The sequence below is a fragment of the Polypterus senegalus genome, chromosome 8, assembly GCF_016835505.1.
Source record: "Polypterus senegalus isolate Bchr_013 chromosome 8, ASM1683550v1, whole genome shotgun sequence".
NCBI classification, from domain to species: Eukaryota; Metazoa; Chordata; class Cladistia; order Polypteriformes; family Polypteridae; genus Polypterus; species Polypterus senegalus.
Genome location: NC_053161.1, coordinates 8052942 through 8078001, shown reverse-complemented (window position 1 = coordinate 8078001; position 25060 = coordinate 8052942). Strand labels below are relative to the sequence as shown.

Below are 25060 nucleotides of genomic sequence, written 5' to 3'. Positions count from 1 at the left end.
TGTGTGTCATTACATCCAGCCTTGGTTCTGAATAGACTCAAATTCAATCAAAAAACCTTAGGAAATGGTATGCATACATGTCCTATTAATATCTTTTACAACCTTAAATACCAAGATATTCCAGAGGGATGTTGTGCCCTGTTCACTAAAGAATAGTAAAGGATCAGCTGAAGCAAGTCTCTGTGGTGGAGTTAAACCTATTTATTAAAAAGAAACATCACAAACCGACAGAAATGCCCACATGCACGCAAACTTAGTGGAATCATTTACCAGTGCAGGACCGATGAGCAGAACAAACTATTCATGTTCTACTGCTGCATGAATAAGTGTCGTTCATCAAACAAATGTTTTCCGTTTGCAGCCACAGGGCATCTGAACGCCTGCAAAATGTCAGCTTTTCTTTTCAGTAAAAAAGTCAGTGGGCTGGCCTTTGGCCAAGATATCTTCATTCCTATTAGATGATGACATGGCCCTCATGATGCTCTGACACTCATGGCACACAATGAATTCACTTTGAATTCAGATCTGAGTATGTCTCAAATTACATTTTGTACTGATTATTTCTATTTTTATTCTGCCAAAACTAATTAAAAGTTTTGAAAAGAAATACACATTTAGACACAAACACAGTGGCATTATGATAGATTACTTGTTTTTTTTTTCCTTTCTATATTGCATTCTGCTATAAATGCTTCTTGTGTGTTACACTTCCTTCCAGGGCACTTCCATCTGCAGCAATAGGTCCTATCAGTCTGCATCTTTTTGATGCCATGAAATATTTTGGAAACAGAGAAAAGTCAAAGTTAATTCAAAAAAGCAATAGGTTAAGCTTTTGTACTTAGTACATTATATTAAGGTACCAATCTGTGTAGTCATTTTGTGATATAATGAAAGGCTGGAAGTCTACAAAATCTTTGTGAGAGCTATCAAGAAGTAGATAGATAGATAGATAGATAGATAGATAGATAGATAGATAGATAGATAGATAGATAGATAGATAGATAGATAGATAGATAGATAGATAGATACTTTATTAATCCCAAGGGGAAATTCACATAATCCAGCAGCAGTATACTGATACAAAGAAACAATATTAAATTAAAAAGATAAAGTCTCGGATGCGGCGCCGGAAGTACAATACCTTTGTAAACATTCAAAGAATATTTTAAGTAAGAACAGTGCCATTTTTTGGCATGGAAATTCTGGAAGTCCTTGCCTCAATTTTCCTATATGTATGCAAACGTCTCTGACATAAACATTAACTTCCCTAGATAATAATATCTGTCACTAGGTTGTCTAATGACTAGCAAAACATATAAGTTCAAGCACCTTTCACATTACAAAAATTCAATCAAACAGTGGCATGATGGTGCCTGGTCTGTCTTTACTGGCATCAGATCAGTGTGACATCCTCTAACACCGGCATCATCCAAAACAGAAATTTAAAACCTAAGTAAAGTGAGAGCCTTTCAATCACCCACTGCTCAAAAAAATCTATTAGTTATGAACTGACTAAACTAATATGGCAACGGAGGTGAAAGAGCACAGGCCATAATAACATGGAAAGAATATTCAGACTACACAGTGTACAAGTTGAACTGCACACAGCACATCTGGTTGCAGAGATAACTATGATATAGGCAGGTCATCAACTGGCCAGCAAACAGCCAGCAAACAATTAAAAATAAGTATTCTCTACATCCATACCTGTTCTTCCTGCACCAGGATTCTGTACATCCTTGAAACAGGAACATCATACTGCTTGGCTCCTTTTCCACAAAGTGAAAGGAACAAAATGGTGGCATTTTCAAAATTGATACCCTCTCAGCATTGGGTGAAACTAAAGATGCAGCATAATGTTTTGTGTATGATGCATTCCTGAATTTTTTTTTCAAATTACTGTACCTGTCTTTAAGGGCGCAAATGATACTAGACTTTTGCTTGCTAGTGTGTCCTACATGGCCTCAGTTGGGAAAATCTCAAACTAGAAAAAAAAAATCCTTAAAAAATTAAATAAATAAATTACAGGTGGTTCCAATTCTAATAGGGACAATGCCCTTCAAGCCAAAAAAATTAAACTGTAAATTTGAGATGGAGGACAAGGGTATAGGGGACACTGCAGGGCCAATTGGCCCTGCTCCTCTCCTAGAAACAGGCTTGCAGAAATTTGTACACATACTACAAGAAGCAAGATTTTTGTAAATTAAAAAAAAATGCTTAAGAAAATAAAGTTGAGGCTTGTCATAAATATTTTAATAATGAAAGTTAAACTACTGAAGGAAAATCAGTATTAGTTGATATTCTTACTACAACACATTAGAACTTGCCAAGAGATAAAATTATGGAATACACCAATGTGTTTTATACTGTAAGAAGGTGATTTACTATTTTATGTGAAGAGGCTTCAAATCCGTGCACATCATTAAAAAAAAGGTTTAAATCAGATGCATTGAGTCAAGGAATTTTCATATTAGATACAGTATATTAGACTGATGCACTTTTGCTTATAGAGCTATGATTTCTACTTTTACTTTATTCAAACTAGGGGGCTTTGTCCTCTACTTGCTTGCTATGCGCATGCCACTTTGTGGTTCTTCTGCACGGATATGCGGATGCGGATGTACAATTTAAACAGATTGTTATTTTCATGGGAATTGCTACATATGCATAATAGAACAATTTTACTGAAAACTTCAGTAAAAACTATTTTTTTATTACATTTTCGTCAATATCACATTGAATTTTGATTCTGTGTTTGGACTTACATTGTGACAATGCAACATATAACTTGCCTGTGAGAAAATTTAGTTGCTTTCTCTCTAATAAATAAACCAACTTTTTCGAATGTTTGGCTCTGAGATTTGTTAATTGTCATAGGAAAAGCTATTCTAACGGGAAACTGTAAACATTTTAATACAAATGGCATATCAAGATCTCCTTGTGATGTCTAATGTTATCTGGGGAAGATGTACTACATTACCTTTCTTGGAAACATCCTTCTTTCAACAGTAATTCAGGCGGTTGAAGACTGGACGGTGTTGATGATTGTAGTTATTCTTCGGAATATTGTAAGTTGATGTTTTCATCTTCCGCACGATCACCACCAACTGTTTCAACAAAGTCTATTGATACGCATTTAACCAATTTGCTGTGTAACCGACTGACAATCTTCGCATTTCATTTGACTTCATCGTTTCTCGGTGCTAGGATTGCATGTGTACTCATTTCTTCTGTTGATAACCTTCGGGATGAAATTCTTCAATAAGATTTAGACATTATACATCTTCTTTAATTGGAAACTTAAAGCGAAGAAAACATAAACATTTATAAGAGCTGAGTTTGAAAATTAATGGATTGATGTAATACAAACTCTTTTGAGAGGTGTAATGCCAAGGGGTGGACTGGCCCACATTCCAGAATGGAAGGTCATACCTTGCCTGGCCAGAAGAACACCAGGATGAGTGCTATTCTCTACCTCAGGTGTAAAATAATGAATGTATAATGACATACTACTCTCAGTGGATTAGGTGCCCCCAGTTTGGGCTCCAACAGAGGTTCATGGGAGCTGAAATCTGTGATAATAACCTTACTGATTACTCCAGGTCCACCAGGGGCTACTGCTGGGTAAGGTATCCCTTACTTTATGGCTGTTACACCTGAAGTGCTTCCGGGGTGAAATGCTACGACACTAGAAGTACTCCCAGGTCTGGCATAAAATTGGTCAGTTTGCCTCACTCAACCACTTGGACTTAGGAGGAGATGGACAAGACTTGCCAAGGAAGAGTGAAAGGAGAGAAAAAGAAAGGACTGAAACATGTCATTTTGCATTACATAGTATTGCAGGAAACCTGTGAAGATACTATGTAGAATAAAATAACTTTATTTGAACCAGGGACTAGATCTTTGGTAGTCGTTTGTGGTGTTTTGGGCTTTCCTACATTCATTACTGGTAGCAGAGAATATTCAACATGAATTTTGCTTTCTATCCATTGACATAGGTTTTCAGTTTAAAGGAAGATTGCACACAAAAATAGCAAAAACACACAAAAAATGTTTTTTATCTGTTTTTTAATCTGTGTTGTTTTTTGTAGTGATGAGAATGATAGTAGGGCATAAATTAAACTGCATTCAAGCAGCATCAAGCTCTTTAAATATAGACTCAGCATCAATTCACAATTCCAATATTGTTTCTTCATGATTCACATTCCATGCATTAACCTAATTTTCAGAAAGTATTTATTTAACAATATTTTAGCAAAAAATGCATTTTTGGCTTTGAGAGCATACAATTGAATAATTGAAAAATTTATTATGCAACACAAATAATTTGAGATTTTATTTTTTCAATGATATTTTAATAGTGCTTACTCTTGTTCAGCTATTAAATCCATGGGAGGAACCCTGGCTGGGGGTTCAAAGTCTTGTTTTATGCCCTTTTTGTTCTTTGTTGAGCCATTTATTTATGTTAATATTACCTTTTTAATAATACAGTGTATTTTCTTTGCCTGTGTTATGTTCCATGTGTTTTGTGGGTGAGGCCACCTGCCAATCACACTCTGGTGGCTCATTCTGAATGCACTGGGGAGTTGGGGAGCTTACTTGTGTTTATTGTTATTCTGTAATATGTTGTATTTCTGGATTTTGACAATTTGATCTGTTTTTGACTTGTAACTTAGATTCTGTATTGGGACTGTGTTTGCTTTGGATTGCCTTATTGTTTCAGGCTATACTCCTTTGTGCCTTTTGTACTCTGTCAGCTTCACAGTATTACAGAGCATTTTTTGTGAGATTCTTTGTTTGCCCTGAGGATTTGATGGGAACCCCCACCCTTATGGTGGGAATTATTGAAAGTGTTTTTGGAACTGTTGGGACTCGTTAGTGCTTTGGGACTCCTATTTCATAACATAAGTGTTTGCCCCTGCTGGCCTCCATTGCATTAGAAACTTTGTTATCTCCATCCTCCATGAAAACATGAGATTATTATTTTTCTTGGCCATCAATACAAGCAACACAGGGTAAGCAACAGATACAAATTATCAGTTTTGGGTGGAGTATTCCTTCAACATATTTTGTATGTAAGTTAAAGTTTAGTATTCCGGAAACATGAATATGTTTCAGAATGACAGTGCAGTAGATAGGATTAATAATATCCAATTTCAGAAACCCAAGTTCAGATTTTGCCCTCATCTTTGTTTGCAGTTTGCCAAAGCAGCTCAATAAGCATTTCACAAGAGTTGCACAACAGAGTTTTGAAAGAACATTTAGAGCAACGTGGACAAATATTCTGCAATACTGAACCAGTCAACCAAACAGCATTTATGAGAGACTGTGTCCCTAAAGGTTAAACTGACAAAACCGATTCTTGTTTTACCTAAACGTTCAGACTTGGTGTGTTATTAGGTTTTCCCTTTTTGTCTGGTGCATGGCTTTTCCTACAAAAAACTCTATGAATGCTACCTGGTCACATTTAATCCTAAAGTTGATGAGATTGCCTTTAATGTGAAACCAGATGATTTGGAATATTATGTGCTGTGACATTTAGATTATTTTTAAAAGCACATACTTATTTATTACTGATCTTTTTTATTTTTTTGCAGGCGCCTTCCTTATCCCTTATCTCATCTTCCTATTCTTTGCTGGCATTCCGGTGTTTTTTCTGGAGACAGCTTTGGGCCAGTATACTAGTGAAGGTGGGGTTACAGCCTGGAGAAAAATCTGTCCTATTTTTGAAGGTAATCATCATTTCATGCATTCCTAAAAAAACACATCAATCTTGACTGAAACTGTTTGCTCTGTTTCAGGTCAGCACCCATACACATTTGCTTAAACCTTGATGGAGTGGTGGCTCTGAGGCAAAGGATCTGTGCTGGTATCTGGAAAGTTTCTGGTTCAAATCCTGTTACTGCCAGAAGGAATTCTGCTTCATTGAGCCCTTATGCAAGATCCTTAACCTAAAAATTCCTCCATTGTTTGTGTGCTCTGACGCCAAATGGTCATGTGAAAAGACAATTTCCCCTCAGGGATTAATGTTTTATATCAAATCAAAACAGAAAGAATGCAATGATGCACCACAGTCTTTGTCTTCCTTCCTCATCTGTTGTTGCTTTGGCTGCAAGTTTAGGGTTGCAGTCCTGTTGGAAGAGAAAGGTTCTCCCAAGTCTAAGCTGAAATGAAGTGGATTATCCTTTAGAAATTCTGTTTATTTTGCTCCTTTCACTGACCTCTCACATGACCAGTGCCCCACCGCTCTAGCATCACTGTTGTTGCCAACACTTTAAAAAATTTGGGTTAAGGATGATGTATTTGGCTTGTGTCAGGACTAACGTTTTGCACTCACACTAAGCTGCTCAATTTATGGTTCATTAGACCAGAACATATATTTCCAGCATTTTTCAGAATGGGACATGTGTCATCTTGCAGTCTACAGACATGTGTTGGGTTACAGTGTCCTTCATTTAGCCACTCTTCCAAAGAAGCCAGATCTGTGGTGTGCTGCTGAGGTTGCTGTCCTCCTACACTAACAATGAAACTCTGTAATTATCTCAGCAAGCTCACTGGTCATTTTTTTGGACATCTTGGTTCACTTTATACAGATATTCTAAACTAGGAAAATCCTTGACTGCATTCTTGAGAAATTTTGACAGCCTCACAAAAAATAACATCTACTAAAATCTGCTGAGGCCTTGTATGGGTAATAATTTATTTTGTGGTCAGACATATGTTGTTAATTTTAAGACAGGAAAACAGATGGACAAACAGGACTTTATTTGTCCCAATGGGAAATTAAGACTTCACAAAAACTCAAGAAAAATTGAACAAACAACAACAACAAACACCAATCCATAAAGCAGACACAAGAACTTCAAGCTTGGCTCAAAATAAGAGAGCTGTTGCTGTCTAATAAAATGTAGGTGGGAGAATGGCGGATCAGACTGTGGTCAGATCTGGGTTTTGGTGCAATATGTTTGCAATTAAAGGCATCTTTAACATTTAAATAAAGTAGGCCTGGCTTGTTGGGACTATGAGTGGTACATGACACAAATTGATGAAAGTTTGTCACTATTCCTTCTGAAGTCACAAGATTGGAGCCACCATATATTATAACTGCAAGTCATAATTATTCATCATTAGAACATTGGTGACAGAGTGGACAGAGGGAGAAATTTACACATTAATAAAGAAGATGTTATCTGTCTAGAGAGATACGTTACAAGGCCGGATTCCTACAGTCAATATTTCAGTGCCTGTATTACAAACTTTAGTTAATTGTAATATGGTCTCTTTTATAGCACTTCTCGTTCACATGAATGATGAGTGCCCCTCATGCAATTTTTGCTCTCTGTCTGAATCAGATGAATTCTATCCACCCACCATTAGAAGAATGTCAGGAATATCAGGCAAAGCCAGCATTGCGTAATAAACAAAATGCACCATGACTTGCAATGAGAGCTAACAGTTCATCCATGTTATTTAAAAGATATTGAATGTTCCCCACTATGGGAGAGGAAGGCCAGCTTTGAATTCTTCATTGGACAAACAGCTTCTTTGATAAAGTGAAACAGCGCTGCTTAGGAACTCATTATTGCATTGCTAGCAGATGAATGCAGAAATATTCAATATACCCTATTTTATTTATGTTTCTCAGTGTCTCTTACATTTTCAGGTGTTGTAGGCGTAAGATAGCCTTCTGATCCTCTTCATTCTCCATGTGACTTCTTCAAAGTTTGCAGCTTGTGCAAAAGGCAGATAAGACAAGCCCGCACTCAATTTGCAATGAAAATCAGCAAATAATTAGAAAAATTTCAAATCCATTCCATACAACATATAGTGGCTACTTTCAGTAACAAGTTAGCTCGTACCTAATCTTTTCATAAAAAATGATCATCAAAAAATTATCACTGTAAACAAAAAACAGAGAGAGAACAGATAACAGCCTTCTGTAAAAGGCTGCCACCTGCACTTGCACCCAGATGGGACTAAAACATCCAAATTTCTGCATTCTCCAACCATTTGATGCTTTAACATAACTTTACAAGAAGGCTGGGAAGAACTAAACTCAGCAAATTATACAATAGCTGTTGTAATTAAATCGTGACCCTTATGTTTGTTCTACTGTATATTACATATTAGAATTATACTTTGGCAGTGTAGATTAATTTTATGGACGGAGCACAGCAGTACTGCAGCATTGTGGTTTGTGCTGCTGTTTTAAGGTTTGTGAACATGAGGTAAGGTCTCAGCTTAGTCACTGTATATGTGGAGATGACACATTCCTTGTCTCTGCAGATTTCCTCCAAGTTCCCAAAGTTATGGAGGTTAGAGTGACTGGCAACCCCACATTGGTGCTGTATCTTGACAGTGTACAGAAGTGACTATAAAGGCTAATAGGATGTTAGGTTTTATAGCCCAATATGCGGAGTACAAGCCTAGGGAAGTCATTCTGAGGCTTTAAGACACTGGACCTCGAATACTGGGCACAATTCTAGTCCCCATATTACAAAAGACAAATAGGAGCACTAGAGCAAATCCAGAGATGAGCAGCTAGGCTAATTTCCGGACTACAGGGTATGAATTATGAGTAAAACCTGAAAAAGCTGAACCTTTTCAATTTAACCCAATGGGTGGTTAAGGGAAAGGGATTAGTTAATGGATTCCAGCTGCTATTTAAAATAATTTAATCAAAAATATCATAAGATTACAGTCTGATTAAAGGGTTAACTTTGCACAGATGTTAGAAATATTCTCCTGACCCAGTGAACCATAGATATGTGGAACAAATTACCAAGAAGAGTGGAAGTGAGTATTACTTTGAGGATCTTCAAATCTTGACTGAATGATTTTATAAAACATAGGTGAGTAGGATTGACAAGCTTTACTGACGCTGGATGGCCTACTCTCCTCAGAATTGTTCTTATATTCTTCTGAGTGAGTGTAGAGTGCACACGACTCATGCCTTACACTTTTGTTAGGACAGACTCCAATTCCCATAATGAATAAAGTGGGTCTTTAAAACAGGTGAACAGACATTTGCAACATGCAGTATTTTATTTATTTCTGAAAATGTTAACAGAACAGACTTTAATGAAGTTAGTTTGTTTTGGGTTAGTGCTACCTGTGTTGTAATGTTAGAACAATATTACTTTAACTGGCTTCTTTCAACAAGCTTTCATTTACTTTTCACCACGGCTGCAGTATTGCATTTTTCATACCACATTCAGAGGTATGGAAGAAGGAGGTACTGTATGTGTAAAATTTCAAGGCTTTGTTAATAATTTTCTTAAATAAATGCCCTCTGTTTTGTCATAGGCATTGGTTATGCTGCACAAGTTATTGTGACCTTCCTGAACATCTACTACATTGTCATTCTGGCCTGGGCTTTATTCTATCTGTTCAATTCATTCAAAACAACTCTGCCATGGTCGACTTGTGATAACTACTGGAACACAGGTTAGTGAGTTTGAAATGTCCCTTCTGATGTTCTGTGACCTTCTAAATGAGTTTTAGACCCACTTAATAACAAACAAAGGTAAACCGATAAGAAGCAATATAATCCTTTATACAGGTATGATTACTTTTTTCTATCTAATAAATGACATGGAACAGGGAATTTTTGAAGCCTAACAAAAAGGAATTTTTGCTGATATTCTTTAAATTAAACACTTCTGATAAACTTTAAACACTAGCAAGCTTTAAAATTCTCATAATAAAAGCAAGTTGCTGAAGTCTGTCATAATGTAATGTGGATGTCTGCTGCAAAGACAACACAAACATATATACACTTATTGTCCATTATCTTGTCAGTAGCATGGAGCACTAGCAAGTCATCTCTTTCCCTACATATAACAAGTTTTATCTTCTTCCCAGGGCCATTAGACTCCACTTCACTTATATGGTCACCCAACAAATGATGTGGCAAAAGGAGGCTTTAGGAAACTGTCGTTTAATGTGTAGTGAGTCACTCCTCACAGGGGAGGAGTTTTGTTACCCCTTTTTAGTGTCTATTGGACCAATGACAGAGATTTAATATGCATTGTTGGAATGATAGATGTGACAGCATGTCAGTTATGCCCAGGATACCCTAAATAAGGGGAGTTTAGAGAGTGGATGCCATTTTCAGAGCCAAAATTTACAACATAAATGTCACCATCATAATGACATTTTAAATATTTAATACTAGATTTAATGAAAAAGGAAAAGATTTAAAAACACAGTGAAAATACAAAGGAAAACAAAAGACAGACATACTGTATTTAGTGGGTTAGCTTGGCACGATTTCCACCCTTGATCAGGAGTGCTATAATTGGCATTTTTGTTTAGGTTTATATGGGCTTTTGTAAGTATTGTATTTAAATGTATTTTCTGCAGTTTTGCAACCCAAATAATTCGATAAGATTGATATTTGTTTTTGCTAATCTTTCTTCAAAAGTTATTAATTTTATACCGTTATTTCTTGACAACATTTTGTTTGTTTTCAGGCTCTGCCATTTTGGGGCTTTTTGCATGGTCTATTGACATAGAAATGTATCCCAAGATTCTTTAGAAATGCGTAACATGTGATGTTATTGGCGCAGCTGTATTAAGTCACAGAATGCATTCCTGGATCATTTGAGATTTGGATACTTAGAACTGATTACGTATTCTGTGACTCCTGGTACTAGAAACTGATTTTTGGCTTAGCGTTTTCTGGTTATGACCTTGGCTTGTTATAGGCTACATCTTATCAATAAAATTTTCATGGACTTATTTTTTTTTCAGTCATTAAAAGGAGCAAGTTGCTTCACATGCTTGTTCTCCAAATGTAGAAAATCCATTATTTTAACCTGCTTAATCCAGCTCATGTTTTCAAGGAGATAGGCCCAGTCTAGAATGGACAGCAGATCATCACAGGGAACACTAATGCACACACTGACATGGAGCATATTTATGAGTTGCCAATAAGCCTAACTGGTATATTTTTTCTGAAGAATGGAGTACATGGAGAAAACTGCTTGCAGACATGGGAAGAAAGTGCAAAGTGTACAGACAAAGTGATCAGATTCAAACCCAGTGTCTGGCGCTGTGAGGCAGTACCATAATCCAGCATCTCTCAAGTATGAAAACATTTATTGAAATTCCACTGTAGTTCACTACCTGTAAAAGAGCTTGGTATTATGTTCACTGGAGAAAGGTATTATATCATTTGTTTTTGTCCAATGGCTTGTTCTGCATCTTCATAGTTCTAGGGATCTGGACTTGAACCCCAGTTTGGTCACTAAAGTTTTCATATTCTTTCCATATCCATAGACATTTTCATCAAATTAGCTTGCACGAGTTGAGTGTGTGGTTGAGTATGCCTTGTGTTGGACTGGCACTCCATTTTCAGCAAATGTGCACAATGCTGTTAAGGACTGGCTCTGAATCTCCACAACTCAAATATGCAGCTTCACAAAATGAATGGCTGGATGTTTATAATGGTGAAGGAAAAGATTTGAGCTAACAAAATTTCATTCACATACAGTATAAAATAATCCTAATGACCGGAAATCAAATGTTTGTTATATGACTATATGATTCCCCATACATATGCTTGTGGGCTAACAGTGGGATTTGACTGTAAACCCTCAAGTCTGAAGTTTTGCTGCCATTTTTTCATCTTAAGCATATCATTTAACTTGTGTGTACCCTGAAGGGATACATCAACATCTCACTGAAAACTATTCCTGTAATTTGTTTTGCTGTTGCATTCACCATGACTGGTAGTACCATATGTAATACAAATAGAGTCTGTTTCTCCACATGCTGTAAGTTTACTCACAATCTACACACAGTTTATTGAGGCTCATTTTGATGTAGCTAATGTCTATCCCTCTCTTTTTAAAGAAACTTGTGTAGAATTTCAGAAATGGAATAATACAAATGCAACTCTCAACGCCACGGCACCTGAAGTTGAATTCTGGGAGTAAGTCTTTAACTTTAATGGCATGGTTTATTATGTTAGGCATTGTATGATTGCCATGTGCATATTACTATGGAGCCACCAAGTTGTTGATGCACGTTGGAGTGCACTGAGATTAAGTAGTAGCCATTTAAATCAACCCTGAGTCTCTGTATACAGTGGAGTGTGTGTCTTCAAGAAACTGTTCCATCACTGTGCTATTTTATGTTAAAGGACATATATTATTATAATCTTATATTAATATTGTATAAATGTGTAGTTCTATATAATTACTGTATATTCAATATTAGGTGAAATAATAGTTATATGTGACTATAATATTAAAAATAGCTCCAACCTCTCATGAACCTGAATTGGATTAAGCAGGATTGAGAATGTTAAGTTATATTTCATTACCAACAAAATGTTAAAAGTGCTGTAATAGTGCATTTATATCATATCAGATAACAGAATATACACTTTTTCTTCTTTAAAATGTAACAATACACAGAATATAATGATTACATTTATTAAATTCTCATGACTTAAGATGTTTGGTTTTAATTTTAGGCATAGTAAAATGTTTCTTCTTTACAGAAGTAATGTATATATTTCAGGATCCGTGTTTTGGGCCAGTCACCAGGCATTCAGCATATTGGACATCTCCGGTGGGAGCTTGCACTCTGCCTTCTTTTGGCCTGGATTGTGTGCTACTTCTGTATCTGGAAAGGTGTCAAATCTACTGGCAAGGTGAGATGGTGACATCTGCCTGTACATAGCTACAGTCAAAGCTGTGTAAGGCGCTGATTGTTGTCTTTTTGCCCTCAGGTAAGCCAAGTGCTGCACTGAATTAGTGTGTACGGTTCTTCTAGCTAGCTAGAATATACATTAAACCACTGCTGAAAGAATACAAATATATGACTGCTTTTAAAAACTGATGCAATTACATAAAAAGGCATGAAATGGAGGATATAACAAGCTTTCAATTATTATGAAACAAATGACTTGGTAGAATTTAATATTTCCATCATAAAAATGTGACCAGAAGTACATTAGATTAGACTGGATTAGAACAATTGTACTGAAAATACTCCTAATAATACAATTAATCTATTTAATACTACATTAAAATATATCTCCCTATTATAAAAAAAATCTTGCGACGAGACGTGATCTTTGAAAGAGAGACAAGAGTCAGAGAGAAACTTCAGAGAGACACTTTCACATCCCGGGACGCTGGCAAGTCACGTCATACAAGGAAAGTAATAATCAGGCTGGAACAAACAAGACACAAAAGCATTAGAGAGAAAAGAATGCAAAAAAGAAGACAAACAAAAAAATATTTACTCTATGTGCAAATTCTGAACATATGGAATAGTAATAATCAGCCTGGAACAAGTGGAATAGAACACCTCGCAGATCCAATCGTTCACAGAAATAAAACACAAAGACGAAAAGACAAAGTACAACTTCATAAAGACGTTCAAACACGTTGGTGCAATACACATGCAGAGCAGGTTAGAGATTACGAAAGCACTGGACTTTGAAAGGATCATAAAAACGTTGGCGCGATATATATGCAGAGCAAGTTCAAAAATATGAAAGTAGTAAAATTCACAAGTATCAAAACCAAGAGAGTACAGATCACATTAACGCTAACAAACGGAAATTATTACTGTATGAAATAACTGAACAGCAAAAACAGATCGAATATATAGACATAAGTTATATGTCAGAAGTATGTAGATATTGTAAGGATTTAACGTTTAAGTCGGAGACTTATAGATCATCAAATTCGTGTCCCCATCAAGGAAAAGAAGAGGCGTAACCGCGAGAATTAAAAAATTTGGTGTTTGCTGAAAGTGAAATCCACAATCACTACAGGCAAAATATACGAGTCTAAAATAACCTTTTTGCATTTGCATCATTCAATGCACTAAATGTAGATTTACACAATAATGGACCATATGCTATGAGAATCTGTGGTCCCGCAACAATTACAGCTATGACAAGTTTAATTTTGAAGAAACCACAATTTGAACAGATGTATATTTATGATCACGGAGAAATGATGCAACATTGAATCAAAAGAGTTAAACGATCAGATGTAATAGAAATTATGCAGCCAATACCTATCCTGAATTATCTACCAGTAGTCAAGAAAGGAGGCCAACCCAGCCACAGGGGATGTACAAACCAGTGTGTTTCTTTGTGTCGGTCCCAAACCCGGATAAATGGGGAGGGTTACATCAGGAAGGGCATCCGGTGTAAAATTTTGCCAAACCAGTATGCGAACAACAATACAAATTTCCATACCGGATCGGTCAAGCCCCGGGTTAACAACGACCGCCACCAGTACTGTTAGCCAACAGGGTGCTGGCAGAAATTGGGCTACTGTTGGCCGAAGAAGAAGGAGAAGAAGAGGGGGGAGATGTGTCCGGAGTCAGGAGGTGAGGAAGAAAATAAAGAGAGTGGAACTGAGTGTAGGAACTTTGAATGTTGGCAGTATGACTGGTAAGGGCAGAGAGTTAGCAGATATGATGGAGAGAAGGAAGGTTGATATATTGTGCGTGCAAGAGACTAAATGGAAGGGGAGTAAGGTCAGGTGAATTGGAGGTGGATTCAAATTGTTCTATCATGGTGTGGATGGGAGGAGAAATGAGGTTGGAGTTATTCTGAAGGAACAGTATGTCAAGAGTGTTTTGGAGGTGAAAAGAGTGTCAGGCAGAGTAATGATTATGAAGCTGGAAATTGGAGGTGTGATGATGAATGTTGTTCAATCAATCAGTCAATCAACATTTATTTATATAGCACATATTCATACAAAAAAATGTAGCTCAAAGTGCTTTACAAAATGAATAGAGAAATAGAAGACACAATAAAAGATAAACATAAGTCAACATTAATTAACAATAATAATAACAAGAATAAGTAAGGTCCGATGGCCAGGGTGGACAGAAAAAACAGGCCGCCACCACAAAGAAACCGGAAAAAGAAACAGAAGAGAGAGTAGGGGTCAGTATGGATTTTGGAGCCACTGTGAATAGTTATTATGAAGAATTGAACATACAAAGTATCAGTATTAAGATAAAGTGAAGTTATAAAAAGGCCATGTTAAAGTAATGTGTTTTCAGCAGTGTTTTAAAGTGCTCTACTGTATTTGCCTGGCGAATTCCTATTGGCAGGCTATTCCAGATTTTGGGTGCATAACAGCAGAAGGCCGCCTCACCACTTCTTTTAAGTTTAGCTTTTGGAATTATAAGGAGACACTCATTTGAAGATCTAAGGTTACGATTTGGAATATAACGCGTCAGGCATTCCGATATATAAGATGGAGCGATTATTTAAGGCTTTATAAACCATAAGCAGTATTTTAAAGTCAATCCTGAATGACACAGGCAACCAGTGTAGTGACATCAAAACTGGAGAAATGTGTTCGGATTTTCTTTTCCCAGTTAGGATTCTAGCAGCTGCATTCTGCACTCGTTGCAAATGATTTATGTCTTTTTTGGGTAGTCCCGAGAGGAGTGCGTTACAGTAATCTAGTTGACTGAAAACAAAAGCGTGAATTAATTTCTCCGCATCTTTCAATGATATAAGAGGTCTAACTTTAGCTATGTTTCGTAAGTGAAAAAATGCTGTCCTAGTGGTCTGATGAATATGCGATTTAAAATTCAGATTACAGTCAACAGTTACCCCTAAATCTTTTACTTCCGTCTTAACTTTTAATCCTAGTGCAAGTTTATTTCTGATAACCTCACTGAATCCATTATTGCCAATTACTAAAATTTCAGTTTTCTCTTTATTTAGTTTGAGAAAATTACTATTCATCCATTCAGAAATACCAGTAAGACATCGGGTTAGTGTATCAAAAGAGTCGGAGTCATCAGGTGCTATTGATAAGTACAGCTGTGTGTCATCATCATAGCTGTGGTAGCTCACGTTGTAACCTGAGATAATCTGACCTAACGGAAGCATGTAGATTGAGAATAACAGCGGACCCAGGATAGAGCCTTGTGGAACACCATATCGGATATCATGTGTCTTTGAGATTTGATTACCACAACTCACAAAGAATTTTCTCCCTGCCAGGTAGGATTCAAACCAATTTAAGACACTGCCAGAGAGGCCCACCCATTGACTAAGGCGATTTCTAAGAATATTATGATCAATGGTGTCAAATGCAGCACTCAGATCTAAGAGGATGAGAACAGATAAATGGCCTCTGTCTGCATTTACCCGCAAGTCATTTACTACTTTAACGAGTGCAGTTTCTGTACTGTGATTTGTTCTAAAGCCTGACTGAAATGTATCAAGAATAGCATGTTTATTGAGGTGGTCATTTAACTGCAAAATAACTGCCTTCTCTAGAATTTTACTTAAGAAGGGCAAGTTAGAAATGGGTCTAAAATTTTCAAAGGCAGAGGGGTCAAGATTATTTTTCTTGAGCAGGGGTTTAACTACAGTTGTTAGTGCATATGCACCACAAATTGGGTGGGCAATGGGCGAGAACGAAGATTTTTGGAGTGAGTTGGATGAAGTGATGAACAGTGTACCCAAGGGACAGGAAGTGGTGATTGGAGCGGATTTAAATGGGCATGTTGGTGAAGGGAACAGTGGAGATGAGGAGGTGATGGGTAGGTATGGTGTCAAGAAGAGGAATGAAGAAGGTCAGAGGATAGTGGATTTTGCCAAAAGGATGGACATGGCTTTCGTGAATATGTATTTTAAGAAGAGGGAGGAACATAGGGTTATGTACAAGAGTGGAGGACGATTCACACAGGTAGATTACATCCTTTGCAGAAGAGTTGATCTGAAGGTGATTGGGGATTGCCATGTGGTGGCAGAGTTAGTGTAGTTAGTGGAGATATGCTCTAGAGAGGAAAAGGAATGATGGTCAGTAGGACCAAGAGGGAATACATATATGTGAACGAGAGGGAGGTCAGAGGAGTGGTGAGGATGCAGGGTGTAGTGTTGGCAAAGGTGGAGGAGTTTAAATAGATGTAGTAAGGGTGACAGCAAGAAGGGTGCGTGGTGTGACATCTGGAAAGAGGAAGGAGGAAAAGGAAACCTGGTGGTGGAATGAGGAAATTCAGGAGAGTATGCAGAGGAAGAGGTAGGCAAAGAAGAAGTGGGAAAGTCAGAGACATGCAGAAAGTAGACAAGAGTACAAGGAGATAAGGCGCAAGGTGAAGAGAGAGGTGGCAAAGGCTAAAGAAAAGGCATATGATGAGTTGTATGAGAGGTTGGACACTAAGGAGGGAGAAAAGGACCTGTACCGATTGGCTAGACAGAGGGGCCGAGCTGGGAAAGATGTGCAGCAGAGCTGGGAAAGATGTGCAGCAGGTTAGGGTGATAAAGGATAAAGATAGAAATGTACTCACAAGAAAGGAGAGTGTGTTGAGCAGATGGAAAGAGTACTTTGAGAGGTTGATGAATGAAGAGGACTAGAGAGAGAAGAGGTTGAATGATGTGGAGATAGTGAATCAGGAAGTACAACGGATTAGCAAGGAGGAAGAAAGGACAGCTATGAAGATGAAAAATGGAAAGGGCGTTGGTCCAGATGACATTCCTATGGAAGCATGGAGGTGTTTTTAGGAGAGATGGCCGTGGAGTTTTTAACCAGATTGTTTAATGGAATCTTGGAAAGTGAGAGGATGCCTGAGGATTGGAGAAGAAGTGTATTGGTGCTGATATTTAAGAATAAGGGGGATGTGCAGGACTGAAGTAACTACAGGGGAATAAAATTGATGAGCCACAGTATGAAGTTATAGGAAAGAGTAGTGGAAGCTAAGAAGTGAGGTGATGATTAATGAGCAGCAGTATGGTTTCATATCAAGATAGAGCACCACACATGCAATGTTTGCTCTGAGGATGTTGATGGAGAAGTTTAGAGAAGGCCAGAAGGAGTTGCATTGCATCTTTGTGGACCTGGAGAAAGCATATAACATGGTGTCTCGAGAGGAGCTGTGGTATTGTATGAGGAAGTCGGGAGTGGCAGAGAAGTACATAAGAGTTGTACAGGATATATACGAGGGAAGTGTGACAGTGGTGAGGTCTGTGGTAGGAGTTACAGATGCATTCAACGTGGAGGCGGGATTACATCAGGGATCAGCTCTGAGCCCTTTCTTATTTGCAATGGTGATTGACAGGTTGACAGATAAGATTAGACAGGAGTCCCCATGGACTATGATGTTTGCTGATGACATTGTGATCTGTAGTGATATTAGGAAGCAGGCTGAGGAGACCCTGGAGAGGTGGAGATATGCTCTAGAGAGGAGAGGAATGTAGGTCAGTAGGAACAAGACAGAATACATGTGTGTAAATGAGAGGGAGGTCAGTGGAATGGTGAGAATGCACAGAGTATAGTTGGAGAAGGTGGATGAGTTTAAATACTTGGGATCAAGAGTACAGAGTAATGGGAATTGTGGAAGAGAGGTGAAGAAAAGAGTGCAGGCAGGGTGGAATGGGAGGAGAAGAGTATCAGGAGTGATTTGTGACAGACGGATATCAGCAAGAGTGAAAGGGAAGGTCTACAGGACAGTAGTGAGACCAGCTATGTTATATGGGTTGGAGATGGTGGCACTGACCAGAAAGCAGGAGACAGAGCTGGAGTGGCAGAGTTAAATATGCTAAGATATGCACTGGGTGTGACGAGGATGGATAGGATTAGAAATGAGTACATTAGAGGGTCAGCTCAAGCTGGACAGTTGGGAGACAAAGTCAGAGAGGCGAGATAGCGTTGGTTTGGACATGTGCAGAAGAGAGATGCTGAATATATTGGGAGAAGGATGCTAATGATAGAGCTGCCAGGAAAGAGGAAAATAGGAAGGCCTAAGAGAAGGTTTATAGATATGGTGTGAGAGGACATGCAGGTGATGGGTGTAACAGAACAAATGTAGATGACAGAAAGATATGTAAGAAGATGAGCCGCTGTGGCAACCCCTAACAGGAGCAGCCAAAAGAAGAAGAAAAAGTCAAGAAAGGAGGCCAACAGCAGATTAACGATGCATGTCTAAAGAGTGGCCGTTTATTGTCCTTGTTCCAGCAATTCAAATTAGAAAAATATATGCGAGCAAATCAAAATTCGGATGATTTCGCTAACTGGCTACTAGACATTAGAAACTTTCAAATTCAAAATCTACCAATAAGAGAAGACTTATTAGAGAAAGAAACAATATTCACTCACTGCCAGTTACATGTTGCGTTATGTCCATATAAGACCAAACAAGGAATCAAAATTCAAGGCGATCGTGAAGAAAACTTAATTCCAAATACTTTTTTTACTGAAGTTTTAGAGTAAAAGTGAAATAATGCATATGTATCAATTGCAAGGCAAAAAAAAAAATATATATTTCTAGAAACACAAACATGAGGTTGGCGAGCAAAGCGAGCCCCCTAGTAACAGTAAAAAATAAAAACCAAAATGTAAAACAAAACAAACAAATAAAATAAAATAAATATTAGGATTTGCAGTATAGCTGTGACAAAAAATAAATGCAATAAACATTCCTTTAACATGTACTATTGAAATAAATGTTGTTTAGTCGTTTATCAGCTGCTGTTAGTCGTTACATAAGCGCAACAATAAACAATTATATTTTATTGTTAGTACAAGTTCATTATTGATTAGTTTTTGAATTACTTACACATCTAAAATTAAAAGTGATATTAATTGTGCCTATGAAATTAATCATGTTCATTTAGTCAAGTATCTTCTCACGGACTTGTAGAGTGTACTTGTTGCTGGACTCAGGTAACTACTTTATTACAGTTGTCACCTACCATTTTTAACCAAACATTTCTTCGTCTGTAGGTAATTTAAAAACATGTCTACATTTACTTAGAACTGTGCAATATTGCTGGGAGTATTTTAAGGCTGCTTTTGCTATTGATTTCTGGATGACTTGATCATTCATACTCATCCATATGTCTTTGCTACGTGCAGGTTGTTTACTTCACTGCTACATTCCCTTATGTCATGTTGATCATACTGCTAGTGCGAGGCTTGACTCTCCCTGGAGCAAAGGATGGAATTATGTTTTATCTTTATCCAGATATTTCAAAGCTCAGTGATCCACAGGTAAGATAATTTTAGTTTATATGCTGTACACATGTATATGCATAGTTGTAAATGAAAGTTTATGAACCATTTGTAATTAGCCGGATTTCTGAAATGTTTCATAAAAACATGGTCTGATCTTTAAGTAAGTCATAACAGTAGACATACACAATCTGCCTAAATGAAAAACACATAAGTATTTGTTCCTTTTTAATTAATTTGTTTAGCCTTTTATAGTAGTTCATGCCCTTTAATTCTCAGATGCACTTGGTTGCTCATACAATATGTCTGTTTGTGGTGCGGTGACCAGAACTGTACACAATACTCCAGATGCTGTCTTACTATGGCATTATAAAGGTGAATCATAACGTCCCTTAGTTTATATTCAAGAGCTTTTACAACATGATTTAACATTTTAACTGTCTTTTTAATCTCTTCTCTATATTGTCTCTGCAATACGGTCATTGTATCAACAAAACCTTTTCAGTGTTTGCTTCCTATCAGTCTGTATCATCGATCTTCTGTTTTGAAATGAATGTTCCTTTTCTCTGCATTTGCCACTAATGCTCTCACTCCATGTGAATCATCCCCTTCTTATCTGCATTCTTCATCTCTGTCCTACTAACCAACTTGAAGTGCAGTCTTTAGGTTATCATCTAAAGCTCTGTTAATGTGACAGCTGAGTTCTTGGCCAAATCCCTAACCAAGCCCCTTCTTGCCTCATTACTTATTTGGTTAGATAACCAGCTAAAGGAAGAGTCCTAGTGGGTCCAAATTTCTTTCATTTCACAATTATGGAGACCACTGTGCAACTGGGAGCACTCAATGCTTTAGAAATCATTTTATACCCTTGCCCTAATTTATGCCTCACTACATTCTGACTGTGGAGGTCTACAGAGAGTTCCTTGGACTTAATGTCTCGGTTTTTCTCCTGACATGTAGAGTGAATTGTGTGACCTTATATACACAGCTGGGTGACTTTCTAAGCAATGTTCAATCAGTTCAATTTCCCACAGGTGGACTCCTGTCAAGTTCTACACATATTCAAGGATAACTGAAGCAAACAGGATGCACCTGAGCACAAAATGGAATGGCACAGCATACGTTATATGAATAACAGATTTCATTTCTTGAATTTTAATAAATTTGCAAACCTTCCTGAACACGTTTTCACTTTGTCATCATGGGCTATTCAGTGTACACTGACTGGCAAAAATGGCAAATTTATCCATTTAACATTATATCTACAACACAATAAAGTCTGCAGAAAGTAAAGGAGTATGTATGTACACTGTATGTACAGCATATGTATACACACAAATTAAACATATATTGGTATAAAGCAATAAGGCTCACGCCAAAGCAACATATCATTCTTTAACTCTGCATGTACAATTCATAACTGCATCCAATTTATGATGAGTAGAACCTTTAACCCTTTGAAAACCCTTTGAAATCAGACCGGGACACTTGTGAGCAGATACCCACACCAAGAATAACCACTAGATGAAACTATTTTCCAAATAAAATAGGTTTATTACAGAAAAATAACAGATATAAGGGAGGATATCAAAAGAATGAGCAACATTGAGTAATACAAACGAAACGCAATTCCCAATAAAGACTGTGCTGCTTGGGTCTCACTATACCTAATCTTTTCTTGTCTCACCTTTTGGCGTTATTCTCTAATGCTGGCTTTCTCTTCCTCTTCTCCATTCTGGCAGATGAACCCATAGTCATTTCTCCACTACTAACTGTGGATTCCTCTGGGAGAGGCTGTGGGGACCGTTTTACTGCTAGACACAGGAGTAATCCCATTGTCATGAGTACATTCTAGCGCTTCTATGTCAGCTGGAAGCCCATAAAAGACTTTAGGGCACCTCTGTTATGAATCCTACCCATCACTCTACTCAGACTGAGGCTGTGAAAGATTTATGGATATGCTCTTTGAGAACTAAAATAAACAAAGGTATTAGATAAGTAGTGGTCCTCTTTGAAATACATTTAGCTGCAGTATGGGAGACACAATTACATAAGATGCAGAGAGTGTCTGCTTGCAGGAAACACCAAAGGTGAGCTGCCACACTAAGTTGCAGTACACAAACTGCAAGAGACCATCACGATGACGTGCAATTAATTAATGGAAATTCCAATTTGATACAAGCTATGCCGATTTCAGATTTGGTCTCTTCTTTCAATTTCCTGTTTACAATTTGCAATGCAGGGTCTATTTATACATCATTCATAGCACACTGAACTTAAGGTTGCACTCAAAAGCTATTGACATTTTCGTTTGGGATATCAATCTATACTAATAAAAGGCAAAGCCTTCACTGACTGACTCACTGATAACTAATTCTCCAACTTCCCGTGTAGGTAGAAGGCTGAACTTTGGCAGGCTCATTCCTTACAGCTTACTTAAAAAAGTTAAGCAGGTTTCATTTCGAAATTCTATGCGTAACGGTCATAACGGTCGACAACGTCCGCCACGTTAAACTTTCTTATTTATGGCCCCACCTTCATGAAATTCGGTAGGCGGCTTCCCTGCGCTAACTGAAACCGATGTACGTACTTATTTCGGTGGTATGACGCCACTGTCAGCTGCCATATTGAACTTTCCAATGGTCTTTGTTACTTATGGGCCCATCTTCAGGAAATTTGGTACGCAGGTTCCCAACGCTAACTGAATCCTACTTACGTACATTTATACGTCCATAGCCTGCAGCTCGGTCACCGTGTGAGGAGGGCGTTGTGTCCCCCATCCCCATGCATCCCACGTTGTTGGCTGCCTGCCTATATAAGGCCATCCGTTGCTCCGGTGTCTTCATTCTCTTCCCTTCTTCGCCACGGGATTCACGTCTCCCTGTTGATAACTGCAGCCTTTTTATTTAATACACAGCTTCTCCACTGTTTTATTGTTTGTTTATTATGATTATACTGTAGTTAATTTGTAGATGTTTTAGACTTACTTTACATTATTTAGATATCCATTTCCTTTATCGTTCCAACTGTACCCCCCTTAACATGTCTATCGATCACCATCGATCAAAGATCTGTCACTTACCGAGTGGTTTCCATGCCCGGAGATGGCACCTGCCTTTTCCATTCTCTTTGTTACATATTGCATGGCCATATCAGGCTCACTCTTGATATCCAGAGGAACATTATGTCTTATGTACTGGATGACTGGGACAGGTTCAAGGTGTGAACTGATGATGGTACAGGAGATAGACTACACAGGAGCACTAGAAGAGTGAAATGCTTAAGCCCTTCACCTATGGTTCTGCATGTGAATTGATGGCTGCCGCTGAATTGTTTGGTTGTCGCTTTCAAGTGTACCGAAATGGCCAAATATTTTACACCTTTAGACAACTGCCAATGCCTCTTAAACATCTTAGATTCACAGGTGACGATTTCAGTAGTGGACACTTTGATGTTTATGAATGTTTAAACTCTCAAAAGCTGGATGTGAAGTTATCGATGAAACCGGTTGTATGCTTACAACACTTGATAGATGCCGAATGTCACTTCAACACAAGTCCTGCAAATACTGTCGTAACTGAAACAAACCATGAAACTCAAACCGATTATGACAGCAGCAATCCGAAGCTGTGAGATTTGAAACAAGATTACTGTTCACATGGCCAACTATACGTTGCATGCTCAAGAGTAAGCTCAGCGCACAGCTTGGTCATATTACAACCGGAGGGCCGAACTGACAATGTGGTATACAAAGAGATCCTTAACAAATAATTATTGGTATATTTTCTCTCAGTTTAAAAAGGTTTACTCTTCTTCTTAATAAAAATTTTAAGGCAGTACTTCACCGCTGCGAAGATCGGGTATTTTGCTAATTACTATATAACAGACAAAACCACCATTTGCCTAGATTCATCTATCCATCCAGTTTAGAGAAAATAAATATTTACTAATTCAGCAACATTTCCAGAGTTTTCTTAAGCATTGCATAGACTTTTTTGTGAACTAATGTTCATACATTAATAAGAAATATCGGCAAGAAGGTTGCAAGCTAGTGACTGCCATGGGAAAATGCTTTGTTTTGCTTATCGACTGCTTTCTATCGTTTTAAAATATACCTACCTGGCTATTTATTGTTTACTATTTACTATGCTCTTTGCTTACAAAAGAAATGCACAATGACAATGCTGTGATCTCTCTTATTTTTTATGTTTAGGTGTGGCTGGATGCAGGAACTCAGATCTTTTTTTCTTATGCTGTGTGCCAAGGCTGTCTAACTGCTCTGGGGAGCTACAACAAGTATAACAACAACTGCTATAGGTAAATGTGACCCTTTTCAATAACTCATGGATTGAGGGACACATTTTATGGGGTCATTTACAGTCAGGCCCATTGGACAGTGACACAATTTTCATAATTTTGGCTCTGTATACCACAGTAATGAATTTGGAATAAAGCATCGATTATGCGATTGAAGTGTAGACTTTCAGGTTTAGTTTAATAAAAATATTGTATGAGCTGTTTAGGAATGACAACCATTTTTCTGCATAGTCCCCCCATTTTCAGTAGCTCAAAAGTATATGGACATTTCACTGACAAGGTGTTCCATAGCCAGGTGGGAGCAGTTAAATCCGTAATTTCATTAACTATTAAGCTGGTAGAAGGTCTGGAGTTGATTCCAAGTGTGGAATTTGCATCTTGGAGCTATCACTGTGAACTCTTAATATGATGTCCAAAGAGCTGTCCATACAATGTAAAAACAGGTCATCATTAGGCTGAGAAAGCAACACAAACCCAACTGAGACAGAGCAGAAACACCAGGGGCCTCATATATAAATGGTGCATACGCACAAAAATGTTGCATACAAATGTTTTTACACTCAAATCACGATGTATAAAACCTAAACTTGGTGAACCCACGCACATTTTCACGGTAGCTCAAACCCTTTCGTACGCAAGTTCTCTGCTCGGTTTTGCAAACTGGCGGCACCCAGCGTCAAAGCAGTGCTTTTGTTCCAGTGTGGTTACCCTTTCTTTTTTAGATCCACATCCCTGGCATGGCTTTATCATATACACTGAAATTAACCGCATATTGTTTTTTAGTT

General features: G+C 37.7%; 1 protein-coding gene across 2 annotated transcripts in view; it reads left to right on the top strand.

Moving 5' to 3' along the window:
• The window catches only part of LOC120533738 (sodium- and chloride-dependent GABA transporter 2-like), an 86897-nt gene that overhangs the window by 18300 nt on the left and 43537 nt on the right, over positions 1–25060 (top strand). For both annotated transcript variants that reach the window (XR_005634614.1, XM_039760663.1), the window contains exons 3-8: positions 5598–5732; positions 9307–9447; positions 11860–11938; positions 12532–12664; positions 19863–19997; positions 24172–24275. Coding sequence is in view for 1 of the 2 variants with exons in the window: in XM_039760663.1 (XP_039616597.1) it covers positions 5598–5732; positions 9307–9447; positions 11860–11938; positions 12532–12664; positions 19863–19997; positions 24172–24275 (727 nt within the window). In the remaining variant the exon portion in view is untranslated. The remainder of the gene's footprint in view (positions 1–5597; positions 5733–9306; positions 9448–11859; positions 11939–12531; positions 12665–19862; positions 19998–24171; positions 24276–25060) is intronic.